We start from the raw sequence: 22,645 nt of genomic DNA, 5'->3' as shown, positions 1-22,645 counted from the left end.
AAAACCGTTCATACGGCGACAGAAATAAGGCAGGGCAAAGCAGATTAATACTGGAGACAAGTGCCTTTGAGCATAAAAGCATTTTCTCTCTAATCCAAGGGGGGTTAAACCCATTCTTTTGGGATAGAGAAGGGGTGTACTTGACATTTCACGGCGAGCAGGAGACCAGACGAACATATTTGCTGCCACCGTCCAGCTTTCAAGCCAACAGAAAGGCCGGCTCAAGAGAAACCGGCACGATTCGCCTCCAAGTCAATGCACTGATTGCCATTTAAGTCTGAAAGAAAACCCACCTGCGTAAGATTACATGAAATCCGTAATACGAAGAGATTAACGTCTACTCGGTTTGAGGGAAAGAGAGCAATCAGAAACGGAGGAAATTCTCCTCTCTCAAAGAGAAAACCACTCTGCTGCAGCCACACTGAAGAAAACCCGGTTGACCCCGCTTTAACTGCCCGGCTCAAGGCTATGGAATTCTGACAATAAGGGCTGTCGGACAGTGAACACACTCCCGCGGATCTATGGAGCTCTTCTTGGAGTCTTTAAGCAGAGGCTGGATGGCCATCTGTTGGGATGCTTTGATTGAGAGTTCCTCCATGGCAGAATGGGGTTGGACTGGATGGCCCTGCAGTCTCTTCCAACTCTAATGATCTTACAGCATTCTAAGCTAGAAAATCTAGCATGCTAGACAGGTCGTAATGCTAAAACTCCTCTCCACAATATCTGCATGCAAGATTTTTTTCCCTTGTCTGGGGAAACATTTTAAGACAATTGCTGCGATTTGAAGGAGTAGGGTCGAGGGCTATTGGCCACTTCATAACAGAAACTTAGATGTGTAATGTATTGGGACCTGCGCTCCACTGTCAGTAAATCCTGGATCTCCCAAGTGGAAACCAAAAACCTACAACATGAGATCACAGGGGCCCTCTTAAGGGGAGGCCAGACTGCAGGGATCTCAGGCATAGCACAGCTCGGAGTAGCTGCTGTCATCTCATATTAGCGCTTGCATAAAACGTATCTAAATAGGGTTTGTTATCAATTACAGGCAAGAAGGGAGCAAAATGTAGTGATGCTTTGGGAAATATGGTAACTGGTGATGGAACACAGGCTAGAAACAAAAGTCTCCTAACGCAAACACACACAGCAGGAAGGATTTGTTTAATATAAATAAATCCTACCAAATTAGGAAGATCATCTCTATCCTCTATTCTATCTCTATCCATCTCTGTTGTCTCTGTCCCGCTACTCTATCTCTATCTCTATCTCCTATCTCTATCCCTATCCTTTCCCTATCCCTATTCTATCTACTCTATCTATCTACATCTATCTATCTATCTATCATCTATATACTAAGAGAGCCTTATACCAAACCTATTGTAGACATATAGTTATATTAATTTCTCTTTTGAAACCATCCTCTGAAAACTATTTTAAATAATTCATGAGGTTCATAGAGAACAGCAGTACTTCATTATATAGGGGTATTTTCATTCTATTAGTAGCATCTCTCCAGATGCCAAAAAGAGGGCTTCATTTAAAATTGAAATTGGGCCTCCTTGCCTCAACCCACCATTAAATAGTTGAATAATGAAGGGCACTTTCATCAGTTCTAGATTAGAGTAACACTGAAAAGTTATATGTAAATCAAGACAATTTTCAGTGCAAAAAGTTATGCCCATGTTAAATACGTAAACAAAGAAGACCATGAAGATTAGCAACTCCCTGGATTATTTTTCTTTTCGATTGGAAAGTGAGACCAGAAGTAATAAATTGCTCATATGCTGTTTTGTAACTTATATATGCATAAAAAGGCCCTTGCCCGATGAGTTTACAGTATATTATTTACTCAAGTATTACATTTGCTTGACAGCCTGACATGTTCTCGTATTAAACTCTGACAATTACGTTTAGGAGCAGTGCAGTAAAACAACTGCAATGTCACCTTCCTCCCCTTGCCTCTACTTATGATGTGTCCAAAGCCTATGAAACAAAAAGCTTTTAAAAAACATAATGTAACATGGTTGCAGTGTGTTTTCATGGGCCTAAATAAATGCAGCACAAGTTCTCTGGCTCAATGGGTTAGTGAGCCATACAACAGATCTCTCCTGATGGAGGGGGCTGGGAGGTGTCCTTTATATATTCATTTGGACCTAAAAACCATTTGCTGCCTGTTGCTAATAATACAAGGCATGTAAAAGCAACCGGAGAACTAGATAAGGAGGATGTACCAAGGTTAATTGTGTCCCATTCCCATCTTTCTGGCATCTTGTAGTGTCATCTACGCTGGAGTAATACAAAGGCCGTTACAAACTGCCAAAATAAAGCTGTTTCAGGTCTCTTTGGAGATTAGCTATTTAAATGATGCATGGGTCCAAAAGTCTGGAGGTCGCGCCAAAGCACACTCCATTCCTAAGCACTGGAGTGCGCTTTGGTGCAGCTTCCGGATTCTTAGGATGCATGCATCATTTAAATAGCATACCTCCAAAGAACCTGAAGCAGCTTTATTTTGCAGTCTGTAAACAGGCCAAAGAGACTCATAAATTGAAGCTGTAAATATGTAAGTAAGAACAAATTCAATCAACCCTTGGTCCAGAGAATGAATAATACCTTCTTCTTTTTGTGCTTGAAAACTGTAGAGACAACTGGGTGGCCTCCAGACGTGTTGGCTATCATATCACAGTGCTGGCAGAGGTGAAGAACACCTGTCACTAGTGAAACAATTCCCCCTTGATACAAGAGTTTAAGCTAAGAGATGATAGAAGATGAGTACGAAAGGGAGGGCGGAGACAGACCACCGTAAAGCTCAGCACTGGTTTGTTTTTTTTTCCTTTATTTTTAATATAGAAGAATACAAATTTTAAAAAGTGGAGAACAACAGCCATCTTCCGCAGCTCTCAAGCTGTAATCTCTAACAAGGTAACCAAATTGTGACTTCCCAACAAGGTTAGTCTGAGGCATGGGTCAAAGCCAAGGCTCACTGTTTCTGGGGACTCCCAAGATTCTAGGCTTAAACAGCAACATCTGGGTGAGGAGGTGGGAAGGTTTGAATTCTACCCTGCTCAGCTTACCAAGGAGGGTAAACCTTCCCTGCCTACCCTATGCAGCCACCACTAGTCTGTCACATTTGCTGCGTCACTGGTGGTTAAAGCCCCAGGATTACACTTTAAAACATGGCAAGCAAAATGTTCACTGTGAAGTCGACGGCTTTCAGGCCAGCACCATAGTTTTTGTGGGTTTTTTCGGGCTCTGTGGCCATGTTCTAGAGAGTTTTCCTGACGTTTCCCAGCATCTCTGAGAGAGCAGATGCCACAGATGCTGGCGAAATGTCAGGATAAACTCTTCTAGAAACTGGCCACAGAGCCCGAAAAAACCACAAAAAATATAAAAATGTACACTCTTTGGCCTGTTACAGACTGCCAAAATAAAGCTGCTTGTGGGTCTCTTTGGAGGTATGCTGTTTAAATGATCATGGGTCCTAAGAGTCCGGAGGTGCGCCAAAGCCACACTACATTCTAAGCACCGGAGTGCAGTTTGGTGCAGCTTCTGGATCTTAGGGGGCATGCACATTTACACAGCATACCTCCAAAGAGACCCCAAGCAGCTTTATTTTGGCAGTCTGTAACAGGCCTTTGTCTCCAAGCTGAGTAACACTTCCAAGAGACTGGTTTAGCTTTTATTTGTTTATTTTAATATATCTTTATTAATTATTTCCACATTCTTATCTCACATATTGTACTAATGCATAATAATGATACATTGTTTAGCTTTTAAACAAATGTGTACATTCTCTATGTGCCTTGCTTTAAAAGTCTGTTTTAAGTGTCTGTGTGTAGAAACATTTCACATGCAAACACACAGACACACTCATTTCCTGGTACACATTTAAACTGAACTTTGGCTTTGCATTCAGTGCTGTCAAGAGACAGCAAGCTGGAGTTAGGAAAGGGGAAACAAGTTGACAAAACATGTCATTTGATGTATTAATTCTTCATGGGTCAATGGTTTGAAAGGGTTGCCATGGGTCCAAGGGTCAAAATGTGATAGCTAGAGCAAACAAACAAACAAAAACAAAACAAAACAGAGGAACATTTTTCAAACCGACTGATTTTTTTTGTAACATCCAGTGAATTTCAGAAGTATAATTCCTTCTTCAGAGGCTTGTAAAAGTACAAGAAAATATATGACAATCTTAACACATCAGCTCATAATTGCATTAGAAAGCATTTTGCATTTTATACTGTTGTTATTTTTGTACTGTTGTTATTTTGATTTGCTGTGTTGATGTATTGTATTGTTTTTGATTTGCTGTGCACCGCCCTGATCATAGGAAGGGCGGTATACAAATAAAATTTTTATTTTATTTATTTATTTAAGATTACAGCAAGCTGTTTTTGTAGTACACAAAGCTAGAACCATATCCCCTTCTTTAACATTTAACACAGTGTGCTAGCCCAGGACTTATCATGGCTATTATCTGACCCTATTACGACTGTTATGTTTTCTTTGCCAGAGGGATGCAGTTTTGAAGGGAACATTCACCAACTGAATTGTTGGTTATGTAGTTGCTAAAGGTACAGGACTTCTTCAAGAAAACTAGGTGTCAGTTTCCATTGCTGGAAAAAGAACTTTCCAGCCTCCTCAGTGAATTCTTTTCCTAATGATTTACAAGGGAGTCCCTTGTAATTACCTGTAACTCCAACTTGTTCAGTCCTTTCTTATGCTGTCTTCTTGGTCAACAGAACTTTTAGAGACGTTATAAGGCCCAGTTGTGACATTATATTTGTGAAACAGTAATCCAGGAACAAAAAGTGCATGTATTCCTTTACTGCACAGGGACTGGTGGGTTTTTTTTGTTTATTTGTTTGTTTTGTTTGTTTTGTTTTTTGCTAATTCTTACATTAGGTTTAGTAGCCTGGTTGCTATTGTCCTTGTTGATACTATATATTACCAACCCTTGGCATGGGAAATAAATGTGTCACTGACCTTCTTGATATAGGTCCTTTTGAAGTTATTTTAGTGGCAATTGTAGCATGTCACTTTTCAGTAATCCATGGGTCTCATGGGGAAAATCTCCATTCTGGTCTTTTCCTATACAGGCATTCTCCCAGTTAGTGCAATGTGGGTCTTTTCCCACATTACCTTTCACAATGTGGCTTTGCTGCTCAGAAATGTCAGATACCTGATTTCATCTGAAGGGGATGCTTCCCATATCATACCAGCCCCTTCCAGAAACTAAGGGCCCCAACAGACAGGCCAAAATAAAGCTGCTTTGGGTCATTTTGGAGGTATGCTGTTTAAATGCTGCATACCTCCTAAGAAGCCAAAAGCCGTGCCAAAGCCTAAGGACTAAAGTGCAGTCCTTAGGCTAAAGTCCAGTCCTAAGGACTAAAGTACAGCTTTGCTGCAGCTTCTGGCCTCTTAAGATGTGTGCATCATTTAAACAGCATACCTGCAAAGTGACCTGAAGCAGCTTTATTTTGGCCTGTTTGTTCAGGCCCGAAAATAACACTTGCATAGAACATGCAGCCTTTCCCTCCAGGAGTGTTCATGGCAAGGGAAATAGGACGGGGGCAGCTTTTTTAGTAGTCTGTAACCCCGCTTCGATCCTTTGGGAGAGGCGGGGAAACACAAATAAATTATTATTATTATTATTATTATTATTATCATTATTATTATTTCTTCCCTGGACTCCCTCACTACAAAGGCCCCCGTCTTCAGCTACAATGTGTAAAGTCCCACTGTTGCCTCATTAGAGCCTCCTCCTCACATGCCTATGGTAGGACATCATACATCAAATCTGCCCTGAGCCCCATTAGCCTTCTGGTTCGTGTTCTTGCACATGTTTTCCTTTTTCATATATTGCTGAGGCCTGCTGGTTAGAGTCATACTTTATTTCCTGGATCTCTTTACTCCTGGAACGATTTTGGCACAATACAATGCATTGTGCTGGCACAGGAAAGAGAAACTTTGTGGCAGCTATCTGCTGTGCAATGTGGAAATGTCCAAAGAGGGTCTTCCTGGCCTTTCCAACTGAGTCATCTCGTGTGTGTGTGTGTGTGTGTGTGTGTGTGTGTGTGTGTTGGAGAGTTGGAGTGGGGCTTGGGAAATTCATAATGAAGTCCTCAGTGAACTATGAAACTCCCTGGGTGGCCTTGGGCCATTTGCAGTCTCTGTCTGACATATCTCACAGATTACTGTGAAGACAAAAGTGGGGAGAAGAATAGAGCTCACTGGAGGGAAATGGGGAATTGTAACAGATAACACACAACAAATAAAATTTGGTATGGGACCTGGCTACCTATAGCTGGCCACTATGTGAAAATCAGTCCTGCTAAGTAATTCCCCTATCATGCCATACCACTTCTGAAGCATTCCAGCAATCTCCCTAAAACTGTGGATGAAGTAATGAATGGAATTTACTCCTGGCTGTATATGGTTGTATGATCAAACTCTGTAGGTCCCTAAAGTGTGATCTTACCCACACGACTTTTGTTTCTCCTCAGTTCCAGTTCCTCCAAAATCTGTTACTTCCTTGATGATGAACAAAGATGGATTCCTCGGCGGCATGTCCGTGAACACAGGCGAAGTGTTTTGTTCGGTACCTGGGCGGCTGTCTTTGCTCAGTTCAACTTCCAAGTACAAAGTAACAGTTGGAGAAGTTCAGAGGCGCCTTTCGCCTCCAGAATGTTTGAATGCATCACTCCTTGGAGGAGTACTTAGAAGGTAAGGCCCTTGGGATAGGCAAATCTGAATTTAGTAATAGGATTTACCAGTATTATTTTGAAATCTATGCAAAAAGCTTTTAAAGTAGCCATTGATGCTGATGCATGTAAGAACATCCAGGCAATGGGTTCAGCATGATACTTCCTAGAGTTTCAAATCACTTACCCTGAACTGGCCTTGTGGAACATATCTCACAAATTGATGGCCACTCTGTTTCAGAGGGTAATTCAACACCTTGGGGCTTATCTTTGAAAGCACCATACAACTTTGGAGTCATGTATCTAATTTTATTTTTTTACTTTTGCATTAACTGGTCTGACTGGTGAGGACATCATTAGAGACCGTTCTCAGGCGATCCTGCCTTTGGAAATAAGTATTATACCTTATCAAACACTTGTAAGTTGTTCTATTGTGGTACCATACATCTTATTTTTTTCTCGCCACTGTACTAAATTGTTTCTTAGAGATGTTTTAATTTGCTCTTAAACACTGTTGCATACTGTATAGAATTTTTTTGCTTAAATGTATAGACTATTATTATTTTGAAATACATAATAAAGAATAGTTATGAATTCATATTTAGTATTTGAAATGGTATACAAAACACTGTTCTGAGAGCTAGCATGGTGTAGTGATTTGAGTGCTGGATTCTAGGACTTTGAAGAATTTGAAGCCCATTGGGTCACCTGGAGTGAGGTGTCACACTCTCAGTCTTAAAGGCAGGCAACAGCAAATCCAAACTGAAAGGGCAAGAAAGCCCAGGCCTGTTACAGACTGCCAAAATAAAGCTGCTTCGGATCTCTTTGGAGGTATGCTATTTAAATGATGCATGGGCCCTAAGAGTCCGGAGGCTGCACCAAAGCCACACTCCATTCCTAAGCACTGGAGAGCAGCTTTGGTGCAGCTTCCGGATTCTTAGGATGCATGCATCATTTAAACAGCATACCTCCAAAGAGACCCCAAGCAGCTTTATTTTGGCCATCTGTAACAGGCCCCAGATTCACTTTAGGGTTCCCATAAGCTAAAAATAACTTGTAGACACCACAACAATTACTGTTCTGTATTATCCATGTAATTCAAGGTTTAAAACACACTGTCTTTGAGCCTTAGGACTTACAGCCCACATCCAAATGGGCATTACCAATATTGGCTTATTTTAGTGGATTGTTATAAGAATTAATGAGACATACACAACGAACTTTAAAAAGCTACACACCAGTAGTTTAAAGATGTGAGTGTACTGTATAAGATATGAGGAAATAAGGTGCTGTTCTGTGTTTCCCTTCATTGTAGTTCATACCTGTTCATTTGGATCGCATTTGTATTAGGGCTCTGGTTCTTCAAGAACAGACATGGTCTTGAACCTGATGACCTGGTGAATCAGGACATTTCAAAGTCCTCTGGATGAAATAATCTAGTGATCATTACATATTTGGCTCCACCAAAAATTCCAGAATAATCTTAGCAGTCATGGAATGAGGGGATGAACTCTTCTATGGATCAGTAACTGATTAAAGAAAAGGAAGCAGAAAATAGAAAATGAACAGTTCTATAGGGGAAGAATGTAAAGAGTGGGTTCATCCAGGGAACGCTACTGGAACAAGACTTTTCTTCTTCTTTTAAAAATTTGTTTTTAAATGATTTGGAGTTTAGTAATTGTTGGGGATTCAAGTTTCCTAAGGCTTCAGTCTTTGTTAAAGAAACAAAAACATCAAAATATCAAAAATATCAAAGACAACCCTGTTAGGGTTTAGATTTTCAATCAGCAGAGCAGCAGAAACTGTCTTCAGCAATGCTTCCTAAGGACTGAGGCTGACTCAAAGACAACACAAATAGCTTGTAGTTTAACAACAAAACTTTACTAATGGCTTGAATCTACATATGCATAGAGGCTGCATCCTAACCTATCTAATGAATAGTCCAGGTAAAAGAAGAAATCTTTATCTCACCATCTTTTGGAAGAAAGTTGATAGAGTAGGGAGATCAGAGATCTGGAGAGTAGCAGGAGAATCTCTTTGTATGAGAAAACTTCTTAAAGGAAGTTAGTTGCATCACATGATTTGTGGTATTTATTACCCCTGTGATTCACCAAGACCAAATGGCATGTTTTAAACAGGGAAGACAGTGGAGTTTGCATGGAGGGCAAATCCTATATATTTGAGGATGGGGAGAAAGAATGTAATGATTTTCCAATAATCCCCTTCTCATTCTCTTGGACCAGCATCAAAGATCTTCACCCCTTCACTTAGTCTCTGGAACTAATATCTTGGTTGAGGCTTAGTAAGGATGTCTGCAACCATCACTTCAGTGATGCCGTATTCTAACTAAAAAAATGTCTATTTTGACTCATTTCTTGCACCTTGTGGATGGCAATATCAATATTCTTCTTGAGTGGTTTCTAACTTTCAGAAATCTTCATGCAGCCTTGATTATCTTGCATCAAAATGGTTCGTTTGGGCTCTGTTATCCCCAAGTCCAGAAGTAAATTGTGCAACCATTTCATTTCCTCACATGCTGCCTTTGCTCAAATACACTCAGCACCAGTAGAAGATTCTGGAATTGTGGATTGCTTCTTACTTGTCCAACTTACAGCTCCTCCACCATAGAAGATCAGGTTTCCACTGGTTGATTTTCTGTCTTCCAGGTCTGCAGCCCAGTCTGCATCTGTGTAGGCAACCAGTTGTGGATGGTCACAGGCTGGCAGCATCAGTTTGTGATTTGAAGTTCCTTTCAAGTATCCAGCAACTCTCTTCACTGCAGTGAAATCTCTTTCAGTTGGAGAGTTGACCATTCTGCATAAGATACCAACAGCATTTGCAGTATCGGATCTGGTGAAACTGGTTATATATAGGAGTTTTCCAACTGCAATTCTCTACTTGTCTCCATTCCTCAAAGGTTCAGATTCCTTAGTGTCCTTTAATAATCCCACTTCCATTGGAGTTGGCATAACATTTGCATCTTTCAGGCCAAGACAGTCCAGAAGATCCAGAATCTTCTGTTTTTGATTAAGGAAGAAACTTCTATCACTTCTTCTTTTTAGTTGTACTCCAAGATAGTGTGAGATATCTCCCAAATTCTTGATATCAATCTCTTTCTTGAGATTCTGGATTATCTCTTCAGTATCTGCTTTGTCTTCATTGCACAGGATCAGATCATCAACATAACTTGAGAAATAAGTTTATTTATTATTTCTGAATCTCTTGTATACACATTTGTCAACAGTGTCTGGAGTGAATACTGGTTCAGTTTCTCACTCCATGTTCTGGCAGCCTGTTTCAAACCATAAATGGTCTTTTGTAATTTGCATTCAAGATGTTCTTTTCCTGGAACTAGGAATTCTGGAGGCTCTTCCATTTATAGGTGTTCAGAGAGATTGCCATTAAAAAAAGCTGTTTGTACGTCCAGATGTTGAACATTCATTTTCTTGTAGGGTGCAACAGCTAGGAGAGTTCTAATGGTTGTGTGTGTGACTACTCTGGCAAAGGTCTCATTATGGTCTTCACCATATTGCTGACTGTAGCCATTAACCACAAGTCTTGTTTTGTATCTTTGATTCCCCCCTTTCTACATCTTGCTTTATGGTAAAGACCCATCTACAGCCAATTGCCCTTTTTTCTTCTGGCAGTTCAGACAAAGCCCATGTCTTGTTTCTATATAAAGACTGCATCTCCTCATTGGCAGCTTGCATCCTCTACTCAGAATCTGTCTTTGGCAGTCCCTTGATCTTTTTCCAGTCAGAGGTTTTTGGAATCCCTTCCTCTGTGGCTTGATAAGAGAATCTGTCAGGTGGCACACCTCTTTTGGAGCATTCTGACCTTCTCATCTGGACTTGGATACCTGGCTCCACTTCTTGCACATCATCTGGTTCCTCATCATTAGGCTGTTCCACTGCAAGTGTAGCCCCTTCTAGATGTAAGACCTCTAGAGGATGAAAAGACTCCACATGTTCTGGTTGCTGGTGGGAGTCTTCTTCCACTGAAAATAAATCTGGATAGACATCTTGGTTTGGATTAGATTTAGGTCTTTCGTCAACATAAACAGCACTTATTAATTTCATTGTGTGCCCATCTGGATTTAGAATTCTGTAACCAATTCTAGCATAACCAAGAAAAATTCCATCTTCATTTCTGCAGTCAAGTTTGTCTCTTTTCTGTTGGGGATTGTACGTATATGCTTTGCTTCCAAAAACTTTCAGATGTTTCAGTTTAGGCCATAACTGAAATGGGGTCACAGCTTTGAATTTAGTTGGGAGTCGGTTACACAGGTATGTAGCAGTAATGATGGCTTCGCACCAATAGCATTTAGTCATACTGGCCTCCAAAAGCATAGTGACTGCCATCTCCTTGAGAGTTCTGTTCATTCTTTCTGCCACACCATTCTGTTCTGGGGAATAAACCTGTGTGGTCTGATGCTCAATGCCATGGTTTTTCAAAAAAATCATCAAATTCAGAATTGACAAATTCAGTGCCGTTGTCTGTGCGCAGGCAATTTGGTTTATAGCCAGATTATTAGATACTCAATTAAAGTACTCTTTGAATTTTTGAAAAGCTTGACTCTTCTTTCTGATGGTGTGGCAGAAAGAATGAACAGAACTCTCAAGGAGATAGCAGAGACTCTTCTCTCTGAGAAAGTAAGTATATGTATACTTGCTGAAATCATCAATAATAGTAATAAATTAAGAGTTTCCACCTGCAAATGTTTTATTTATTGGTCCACAAAGATTAGCAGGTAGAAGATCCAGAGGCTTGGTGGGTTATTGTCTCTCAGTAACTGAAGGGTGTGGAGCTCTAGTGGCCTTTGCTTTCAAGCATTCTACACACTTTTCATTGTTGGAGCATGCTTTGGAGTTAAAGTCTCTTGCAAGCTCTTGATTGGCCAGTCTCTTAATATTTTCTACACTTTGATGAGCAAATCTGCAATGCCATAAAACTGAACAGTCCTTGTGATTACATTGAGTCACACTGTTTGCAGATGAATGCAAAATCTGCATTTGATAACAGCCATGAGATCCCAAATCCACTTTAAAAATCAAGTTTTTGTCATGAAAACTAAAGCAGGATTGCTCTCTGAAACTGACACAGTTGCCTCTTGATGTTGTGGTTTGCACACTGTAAAAGGAGGCTTCTAAATCTGCCACATTATAGGCATCAGGGATTTGTAAGGTCCTTATCTTGTCAGGACCAAGTTGTTTGCAAAATAACAGTCCCTTTTCCCTGAGCAAAAACCTCTTGACCATTGGCAAGATAAACAGGAAAAGCTACATTTGTATCAAAATCCACAAACCATTCTTTGTTGTTAAAGTAATGCACAGTTGCTGCAAATTTATATTTACCTCCAGCAATTTGAATACTTGTTCATAAATCAAACCAATATCAACATGATCGAAAGATTGACTTTCTTAAAACTGACTTTCTTCACATGTGGTTTTTTCCTGCTCTGCTCTTGGCTTTGCCTTATTAACCTTGTGTCCATTTGTTCTGGGAGAAGAAGAGGCTTTGATATGCAAACGTCCCTTAACAAGTTGGTCTAATTCTCTGCGGCTTTTGCATCATAGGCCTGATACATACAGGCCAAAATAAAGCTGCTTGGAATCACTTTGGAGGTATGCTGGTTAAATGATACATGTGTCCTAAGAGTCCAGAAGCCGCACCAAAGCCATGCTCCAGTCCTAAGCACTGGAGTTCAGCTTTGGTGCAGCTTCCAGACTCTTAGGACGCATACATAATTGAAACACCATACCTCCAAAGTGACCTGAAGCAGCTTTATTTTGGCCTGTCTGTATAGAGCCATAGCTGCCTTCCATCAAATTCTGCCTATTTTGAAATTCAATAATTTAAGCAATAGCATCTTGCAAAGGAACATCTGCTTTAATTTGCAGAGCATTAATTATTGGAGAGTAATGTTTTGGAAGGCTAGCCAAAAATAGTCCAGGTTTTGCATGTTCTGGGAAAGAGTCCCCAAGTGATGTTACTCCAGACAAAGCTGTCATAAAGCCATTGATATGGTGATTCAAAAATTGAGGATGAGACAACTTTGTGTTAACAAGTTTTATCATGGGAGCTGTTTGTTTAGCCGTATTTCGAGAATCAAATATTTTCTACTGTTTATCTCATATTTCTTTTCCATTGGTCAAACCTTGAAAATGCTGGGATCTATAGATAGGCAAATATAATCAGCTGCTTTTTCTGCATTTTCATCAAATTGTTGTTGTTTTCCTGCTTCTGGGGGCCTCTGCCCATTCACTGTTTTAAATAATCCCATTGTATCCAAGTAAAGTTGCATTTTCCATGACCATGTTTTATAATTTGTGCCTTTTAATATTTCAGTGGTCATTGTGGGGGGTCAGGATTAGCAGAAGCCATCATCTGTTGTTTCAGTAGTAAAGACTTTGTGGCAGCCACGAGAAGAAGCACGTTTAAAACAAAATACTCTGGAGCCTCATAATCAAAAAATATTGGGGATTCAAGTTTCCTAAGGCTTCCGTCTTTGTAAAGGAAACAAAAATATCACAATATCAAAAATATCAAAGACAACTCTGTTAGGGTCTAGGTTTTCAATGAGCAGAGCAGCAGAAACTGTCTTCAGCAATGCTTCCTAAGGAGTGAGGCTGATTCAAAGACAAACAAATAGCTTGTAGTTTAAAAACAAAACTTTACTAATGGCTTGAATCTACCTATGAACAGAGGCTACATCCTAACCTATCTAATGAATAAAAGATAGCCTGTAGAAGCAAACATAGACAATCTGTGAGCATTTTGAGGACTGCCTGAAGTCTGCGAAAGCTCATGTGTGCGGTTTCTTTCAGTTAGTCTCAATGTGCACAAGAATCTATCTAATAAATAGTCCAGTGAAAGAAGAAATCTTATCCACCCTCTTTCGGAGAAAGTTGATAGAGTGGGAGATGGGATAACCAGAAGCAGCAAGAGACTCCCTTTGTGTGAGAAACTTCCTAAAAGAAGTTAGCTGAATCACACATGTGTTTTTAACAATACAACGGTATTTATTATCCTGTGATCCTCCACAAGACCAAATAGATGTTTTAAAGAGGGAAGACAGTAGGGTTTGCATGCAGGCAAATCCTAGCTATCTGAGGAAGGGAGAGAGAATGCAATGATTTTAGAACAGGAATCAGCAGTCAGGTGGCAATTTTTTAATGGATGACCTGAATGGCAAAAAACGGATTTCAAAGTGGTCTAAACAGTCTCCTCCATACTGGCTAAATGGCAACAAAATACACAAGTTAATATAACAAAATGTTAGAGTAAAGCATATGGGAGTAAATATCCAATTGATACATTGATAGCTTAACTAGAGCCAGAGTGAGGTAGTGGTATGACCATAGGACTAGGATTTTGGTGACTGGGATTGATTCACTTCTTGGCCATGAAAACCTCCTAGGTGACCTTGGTGACTCACACTCTCTCAGCCCTAGGAAAAAAAATATGATTGGTTCACCTGGAGTCAACATAAATTGAATGACTTGAAGGCACACAGCTACAACAATGCTTAGCTGGTGATGATTGAGAAGAATGAGATCTTGGGGTCATGGTGGGCCGTCATTGAAAACACTGAAGCAGTGTTGTGGTAGCTGTGAAAAAAGGCAAACACCATGCTAAGAATCATTGGGGAGGCATCAAAACAAAATGTCAGAAATCCATTTGGAATATTGTGTAACTCTCTGTTTTCCATACTTGGAAAAGAATTCTTCACCAGTCACATCTTTAAACTGTAGAATTCTTCACTGCCACCAGATGTAGTGATGACCATCATTTTAGATGCCTTAAAGGGAGCAAGGATAGATAAATCTACAGATGATAAGACAAATAATGATTTATCTACCCCAATCTACATAAACCTTAGTATTAGAAGCTCTAAGCACTGGCTTCTAGTGATGGTATTCAGCTTCTAGTAAATGTGAGCAAATGTGAGTATTTTCTGAGTATCATATTTGGTACTTTCCCCTAAATATCTGGACCTGGAGTGGCCACTATGCAGAACAGGGTGCTGGCTTGATAGGCCTTTAGCTGACCTAGCAGGGTTTTTCTCCGGGTCTGAAGCCTCAGTTCAGTAGGATAGCCTACCCTGGATGGAGGTTGCGTTCAGCATGCACACATGTGCTTCCATTTACTGCGAGTAGGCAGCTTCCTTGCATCTCTGTTAGGCTTCTGGGTGGATTGAATGTGGTCATCTCTATTTTTGGATGTTCAGCCACAGCTTTCAGTATGGAGGTGGACCTAGTGACCAAGAGATCACTTTAAGGAGGGGCATGGATCACGCAGTGTTGGTTTCATATTTAAGGTTTTCAGGATTTAATGGTTGGTTTCCTCTCACTGGTAAAAACTTATAAGTAACGCAGAAACAGAAGTGTAAGTAAAGAAAAGGACAGAGGTGTGCCGTTTGCAAGTATGCCTCTTTCATGGTGAAAGATGGTAAGATCTACCTAGCCTATGAAATTAGTGTGTGAGTCCATGCAAGGATGAGCTACATTCCTTGCTTTAACAGGGAAGAAGGGAAATCCTAAACAACATGTTTACAACACAATAGGAGGAATAGCCTTATATGTCAGGGACATTTACACCAATGAAGAGATCGGACATCAATCCTGGAAACCAAGTGGAGGCATCTGGAAAAAATAAAAGGCGTCTACTACAGCACCCAAGTCAGATGGAGGAATGGATGATACCTTTCTAAACACACCTCAGAAAGGAGAGATAGTAGTGAGGGACTTCAACTCCTGTATTTCTGGAGTCAACTCAGCAAAATCCCAAGGTCTGACAAATTCCCACTTGCCGGAAGACAATTTCATGGTCCAAAAGGTGGAAGAGGCAACAAGGGGGTCAGCTATTTTGATCTGATCCTAACCAACAAGGATGACTTGATTAATGTGTGCAGGGTGGGGTCCTTAGGTGGAAGTGACCATGTCTCCTGGAGTTTGTTATACAGTGGAAAAAGCGGCATAGTCAGATATCATCCTAGACTTAAGGACAGATTCAGTAAACTAAGAGAAGTATGAGGGGGATCCCATTTCAGAAATATAAAAGAGAAGGAGTTTAAGACGGATAGGAGTTTCTTAAAGGAGATACGGAAGGCACAATTTGAAACAGTTCCAATGAGAAAGAAAATGGGAGGGTGTCTCAGAACCCGGAATGACTAAGGAACTTTCAATTGAGCTAAGTTTTAAACAGAACATGGATAAGAATGGAAAAAGGGGGAAATCACCAAGAGGAATCAGACAATAGCAGCACCTGTAGGGTAAAGTCAGAAAACTAAAGCACAGAATGAACTCACTTGCTAGAGAGGTTAAAACAATAAAAAGGGCTTTTTTGGATATGTCTGCAGCAAAAGGGAGAAGGAAGAAATAGTAGGCGCCACTGTGTGGAGAAGATGGCAAAATGCTAACAGAAACAGAGAAAGGCAGAATTACTCAACACTTTCTTTGCCCAGTCTTCTCAGAAAAGGAAAAGGGTGCTCACCTGAGGATAATGGAGCAGAGGACAGAATAGGGGAATTTCAGCACAGAATAAGTAAAGAGATATAACAGAAATATCTGGTTAATCTAAATGAATATAGTCTCCAGGACCAGATGAAACTACATCCAAGGCTATTAAAGAACTAGCAAAAGTAATATCAAACCATTGGCAATAATCTTTGAGAACTCCTGGAGAACAGGAGAGATCCAGCAGACTGGAGGAGGGCAAACATTGTTCCCATCTTCAAAAGGGAAAAAAGAGGATCCTAACAATTATTGTCCAGTTAGTCTGCCATGAATACAAGGAAAGATTCTGGAGCAGATCATTAAACAGAGAGTCTGTGAAGATCTAGAAGGCAATGCCAAATCACAAAAAATCAACATGGGTTTCAGAGAACAAGTCATGCCAGAAAATTGATCCTTTCTTTGATAAAATTACCAGCTTGTAGAAGAAGGAATGCGTGGATATAGTATATCTTGATTTTAGTAAGGCCTTGGACAAGTTTCCCATGACATTCTTGCAAACAACTTGTAAATGTAGCTAGAACAAAGTAACTGTTACATGGATTTGTAATGGTGAAGGGTCTGGAAACCATGTCCTATGAGGAACAACTTAAGGAGCTGGGATGTTCAGCCTGGAGAAGAGAAGGTTAAAGAGGTTATATGACAGCCCTGTTTAAATATTTGAAGGGGTGTCATATTGAGGAGGGAGCAACTTGTTTTTCTGCTGCCCAAGACTAGACCCAGAGCAATGGATGCAAACTACAGGAAAAGAGATTCCACCTCAACATTAGAAAAGAACTTCCGACGTAAGAGCTGCTGACAGTGGAACAAGTCCCGAGTGTAGTGGAGTCTCCTTCTTTGGAGGTCTTTAAACAAAGGCTGGATGTCCATCTGTCGGGTATGCTTAATTGAGATTTCCGGCATGGCAGGGGTTGGACTGGATGGCCTTGCAGTCTCTTCAACTCTATGATTCTATGATTCTATGTGAGATTTTCTTTGTTATTGTAAATTGGCTTGTTAGCATCAAATCATGAATAGTAGGCTGCAGTCCTTTAGTCAGTAGCTCAGTTACATAAAACCTTTAAAGATTAGTTGACTTGGTCAGGCCTCACCTGAAATACTGTGTCCAGTTCTGGGCACTACAATTCAAAAAGGAGTTGAAAAATTGGAGACTGTGCAAAGGAGTGCCACGAAAATGGGGAAGGGCCTGGAAACCATGCCTATGAGGAAAGACTTAGGGAGCTGGGTGTGTTTCGCCTGGAGAAGAGAAGTTAAGAGGTGATATGATAGCCCTGTATAAATATTTGAAGGGGTGCCACTTGGGAAGTGAGCAAGCTTGTTTTCTCGCTGCTCCAGAGAACAGGACCCAGAAAAAGGGATACAAGCTCCAGGAAAAGAGATTCCACCTCAACATTAGAGGAACTTCCTGACAGTAAGGGCTGTTCTACAGTGAAACAAATTCCCTCAGAGGTGGATTCTCTTCCTTGGAGGATTTTAAGCAGAGGCTTGATAGCTATCTGTCGGGGATGCTTTGATTGAGATTTCCTGCATGGCAGGGGGGTTGGACTGGATCTCTCTCCATCTTGATGTAGCTATGAAATCAAGTGATTTTAATAGGAGGCAATATGTTTAAGAAATGAGGTTCTTTCAGTTTGGGTCTCTTTTTTCTATCTATAAAGTATGTCCCCAAAACACTTGGAGTGCCAATTGGTGCTGAGATTCGGAAAGTGGCACCTACCTCTGAAGGGTTTTCAAAGGCATGCCCTCATTGCCAGGAGGGCACGGTCTCTATGATTTCCTTCCCCTTCTCAGCCCACTTTGGCAGCTTTGGAGGTAACCCTTTTCTTGCCGTTGCAGAGCCAAATCGAAAAACGGGGGCAGATCGTTGCGAGAGAGACTAGAAAAAATTGGTTTGAATTTACCAGCCGGCAGGCGCAAAGCAGCAAATGTCACTTTACTCACCTCCCGTGGTGGAAGGTAGCAAACTCTCTTTCCCTTTCGTTTTTTCCCTTCTCAACCCCCCCCTCCCCTAGTCCCCTGGCTTTTCTTAAGCAGGAGAGAGTAATTTTGACATTTTGCAGAGTTTAGTGGATTGATTGAAATCTTGCTGCAGTGGCATAAAAGAGCCTTTCAGAGCAGAAGTAGCCAGAAGCCAAGACATTAAACAAACAGAAGGCCTTATCCCCAATCTGACCTCAACTAGTTTTGTGGCAGCTTCTTAAGGTGCATCTCCTACCTCTAATCCTGAGGGAGTCGAGTACTAGTGGCATTTATCCTAACCCATGCTCCGGTCTACGCCTTGTGCACAATAAAGCTTCAGGTTCAGTCATTCTATGAAAGGGTCCTAAAATGTAAAGTCGAAGGCTTTCAGGGCTGGCATCCATAGTTTTTTGTGGGTTTTTCGGGCTATGTGGCAATGTTCCAGAAAAGTTTCTTCCTGACGTTTCGCCAGCATCCGTCTGGCATCTCAGAGAAACTGGTTAAAATGAACCACAAAAAAAATCACCATCATCCTAATATGATGGCGCAGATACCCTGTCAGGATCTGGCAAGGTGTGGTGTGTGGGTTTTCCAGTTAAAGAGCCTCGGGGTAAGGAAGTTGTTTTAAAAACATTTTAAAAACATTTCAAAGCCCTGGGTGGCGCAGTGGTTAAACGCCTGTACTGCAGCCCACTCACTCCAAAACCAAACTCAGTTCAATACCAGCAAAAGGGCTCAAGCTTGACTCAGGCTTGCATCCTCCGAGGTCACTAAAATAGATCAGAAATTGTTGGAGGCAATGCTTACCACTTGTAACCACTTAGGAGTGCTTAAGTGCACTGATAAGCATTATAAGAAATGTACTTGCTCTTGCTATACAGAAGTAGGCTTGAGCCACAGATGCTTTCTCTCTGCAACCCAAGATACAAACCAGTAAGGGCCTAGATCTGCCCCTGACCACCAATAAGGATCTGCAGGCCATTCTTTACCAAAGCGAACAGGAGTACAAGGAAATGCAAGGATCCTTACATTAGAAATCAGGTTAAGAAAATGGATTGAATATGAAGATGGGAGGAGCAACTAAATTGCAACTGATAATTTTGGCTCTAGAAACCACAGATTGTAAGGACCCAAACAGGGCCTGTCCAAGCTATTGTGGGGTCTAAGGGCCTGAACAGACAGGTCAAAATAAAGCTGCTCAGGTCACTTTGGGATATGCTGTTTAAATGACACAGGCATTTTAACAGGTCAGAAGCGGCGCCAAAGCTGCACTCCAGTCCTTAAAACTGGAGTGTGGCTTGGCACAGCTTCCAGCATCTTAGGACCACATTCATCATTTAAACAGCATACCTCCAAAGTGACCAGAAGCAGCTTTATTTTGACCTGTCTGTTCAGGCCCTAGGGATAGTAGATAATCCCTCCTGACCGCCACCCAAGTTCAGGAAAATAGTACCTAAAGCCAGCCAACATTTTTGGCATAGGGAGTAGAAAGTCCTTCAACCATCCCTCTCTGGCTTTGTTGGTAAATATACACTCTTAACAAAATTAAATCATTAATCTTGTGCCCTCCCATGGAGGTTCCTGCAAGAGAGAGGAGGAGAGAGAAGGCAGCTGGGCAGCCATTTTGAGTGGTGATGATTCTTTTAAAAAACTCTAGGACAGTGTGCTAGTTGCTGAGGGGGTGGAGCTTCTGTGAGTCACATCTTTGAGTCACTAGTGGGGTGGAGCTAAGGCAACTAGCTCTATTTAACAACTTCCAGATCCATGCGCCTAGCGGTGCGCGAGTTTTTTTTTTAAAATCCAAAACAAATCTACAGCAGAGGCAGCAGGTGAGGAGCAAACCTGTAGTCAAAACTTGCCCTTAAGTACTAGCTAGCAGCCAGGACATCCCGTTAAAGTTATCCTCCCAGTAGATTGAGCTCGCTGCCAAGAGACTTGTGAAAAGGACAGTTTATCAGGCCTCAACCTTGGTGTTGATCAGAGGATTTTTTAAAGAGAAGCCGACAGTCCTGTTTCATGTGATTACTAAAGACTTTCACAATATGGACACCGAGGGACTACTGCAGCAGTGACATGCAACACTTGTGGGATGTTTGTCTTCTAGCCTACAGAAGTGGAGAATCAACGCACCAGTGCAAGTTGGTAGCACTCTTGGAGGACAAAGTACAGCAGTTGGAGTCAGAGTAGCTACACTTCAGCATATTAAGGAGCAAGAGGTTTTCCTGGACACAACAGAACAAACGATCTTGGACGAATACCACCCAGAGGAAGTTGCTGGGGTGGAGAAGTCACTTCACATACACGGGAGGCAGACCACTGGAGGAATGTCCACAGAAAGTAGGCCAAGAAGGGATTGTTCTGGGAGCTTGCAGCTAGAGAATCGATTCAAAGCTCTTTCCTTATCAAGGAGGACGAAGAAGAGCAGCATGGACAGACTTCAGGGACAGAACAGGGAGCCTGAGAGTTCCACCAGAGGGAACAGTCGCTGCAAGCCCGGAGGAGGTGTGTGGTCGTAGTGGGGACTCCTTGCTGAGGGATACAGAAGCAGTGTAGGCCTGACAGATGTCCTCAAGATTGTGTTGTCTCCCCGGGGCAAAGATCCGTGATGTGATAGAGAGGCTGACAAGACTGGTCAAGCCTACTGACCAAACCCCTCCTTTTGGTCCATGTGGAAACCAATGATATGGCAAGACACGCCTTCAAACATCAGAAGGGATTACGAGGCTCTGGTAGGAAGCTGAAAGAAATGAATATCACAAATTTGTCATCTCGTCTTTTTCTGCCAGTTGAGGGCATGGTCCAGGAAGGGAGAGAAAATAACGGATGTGAACAACTGGCTCCGCAATGGCCGCTGAGAACAATTTGGATTCTTCATCATGGGCTGCGGTTCCATGAGGAGGGACTTCTTGAAATGGACAGGCTGCATCTCACGCCAGTTGGAAGAAAGTTCTTGCCACTGTCTCAAATTTGATCAGGAGGGCTTAACGAGTTTCATGGGGAAAGGAGACAATTAAGGAAGGCAAAAGGGCTGGAGAAATAGTCAAACTGACACAGAGGAAACAGAAAAAAAGTGCAAGGCCCCAACAGTGGGAGGCAAAAAAACTAGCACAGCAGCAAGTAAAAGGGACCCATGGGTCTGCAATGTCTCTACACTAATGTACAGAGCATGGGAAATAAGCAAGATGACTCGACTCCAGTTACAACAAGCAAATATGAATATAATAGGCATCACTGAAACCCTGGTGGGAGGTCTCATGATTGGATGAGAAAAATAGAGGGATATAACCTTTTCAAAGAAAGGCCCAAACAGGAAAGGAGGAGGAATAGCACTATATGTCAGAGACTACACCAGTGGAAGAATCCAGGACATCAATCTTGGAAACCCAGTGGAGAGCATCTGGATAAAAATTAAAGGGGAAGGACAACAAGGATGTTATGGTGGGAGTCTACTACAGACCCCAATCAGACTGCGGAACTGGATGATGTCTTTCTAGAAACATTAATACACACTCAGAAAGGAGAGATGTAGTATGATGGGTGACTTCTTCAACTATCCTGATATTTGTTGGAATCAAACTCAGCCAAATCCTCAAGGTCTAGCAAATCCTCACTTGCCTCGAAGACAATTTCATGGTCCAAAAGGTGGAAGAGCAACAAGGGGGCCAGCTATTTAGATCTGATCCTAACCAACAAGGATGACTTGATTAATGGTGTGCAAGTGGTGGGATCCTTGGTGGAAGGACCATGTTCTCCTGGAGTTTGTTATACAGTGGAAAGAAGTCAGGCATAGTGATATGCATTCTAGACTTAAGGAGAGCAGTTCAGTAAACTAAGAGAAGTATTGAGGGTGATCCCATTTCAGAAATATTAAAAGAAGGAAGTTTAAGACGGATAGGAGTTTCTCAAAAGGAGATACTGAAGGCCATTTGAAACAGTCCAATAGAAAGAAAAATGGAGGTGTCTCAAGAAACCAGATGACTAAGAACTTTCAATTGAGCTAAGTTTTAACACAGAACACTAGAATAAGCATGGAAAAAGTGAAACCACAAAAACGGGAATCAAAGAATAGCAGGCATTTGTAGGGGTAAGTCAGAAAGCAAAGCACCAGAATGAACTCAGGCTTGCTAGAGAGGTTAAGAACAATAAAAACGGGCTGTTTTGGATAGTCCACAGCAAAAGGAAAAGAAGGAATGGTAGGTCACTGGTGGAGAAGATGGCAAAATGCTAACAGAGACAGAGAAAAGGCAGAATTACTCAACACCTTCTTTGCCTCAGCCGTCTCAGAAAAGGCAAAAGCGTGCGCAACCTGAGGAAATGGAGAGAGGACAGAAAGGGGAATTTCAGCACAGAATAAGTAAAGAGATCGTACAGGAATACCTTAATCTAAATGAATATAAGCCTCCAGGACCAGATGAACTACATCCAAGGCTATTAAAAGAACTGGCAAAAGTAAATCAGAGCCATTGGCAA

The 22,645-nt window shown here is 41.5% G+C and overlaps 1 protein-coding gene across 1 annotated transcript in view; it reads left to right on the top strand.

Annotated features, from left to right (window-relative positions):
* Positions 1–22,645, top strand: part of TFAP2B (transcription factor AP-2 beta) — a 78,019-nt gene that overhangs the window by 26,203 nt on the left and 29,171 nt on the right. The window contains exons 4-5 of the mRNA XM_042445174.1: positions 6,504–6,723; positions 18,053–18,162. Of these exons, the coding sequence (XP_042301108.1) occupies positions 6,504–6,723; positions 18,053–18,162 (330 nt within the window). The remainder of the gene's footprint in view (positions 1–6,503; positions 6,724–18,052; positions 18,163–22,645) is intronic.

Source organism: Sceloporus undulatus, chromosome 1 (assembly GCF_019175285.1).
Source record: "Sceloporus undulatus isolate JIND9_A2432 ecotype Alabama chromosome 1, SceUnd_v1.1, whole genome shotgun sequence".
Taxonomy (NCBI): domain Eukaryota; kingdom Metazoa; phylum Chordata; class Lepidosauria; order Squamata; family Phrynosomatidae; genus Sceloporus; species Sceloporus undulatus.
This window is presented reverse-complemented; position numbering and strand designations above follow the sequence as displayed.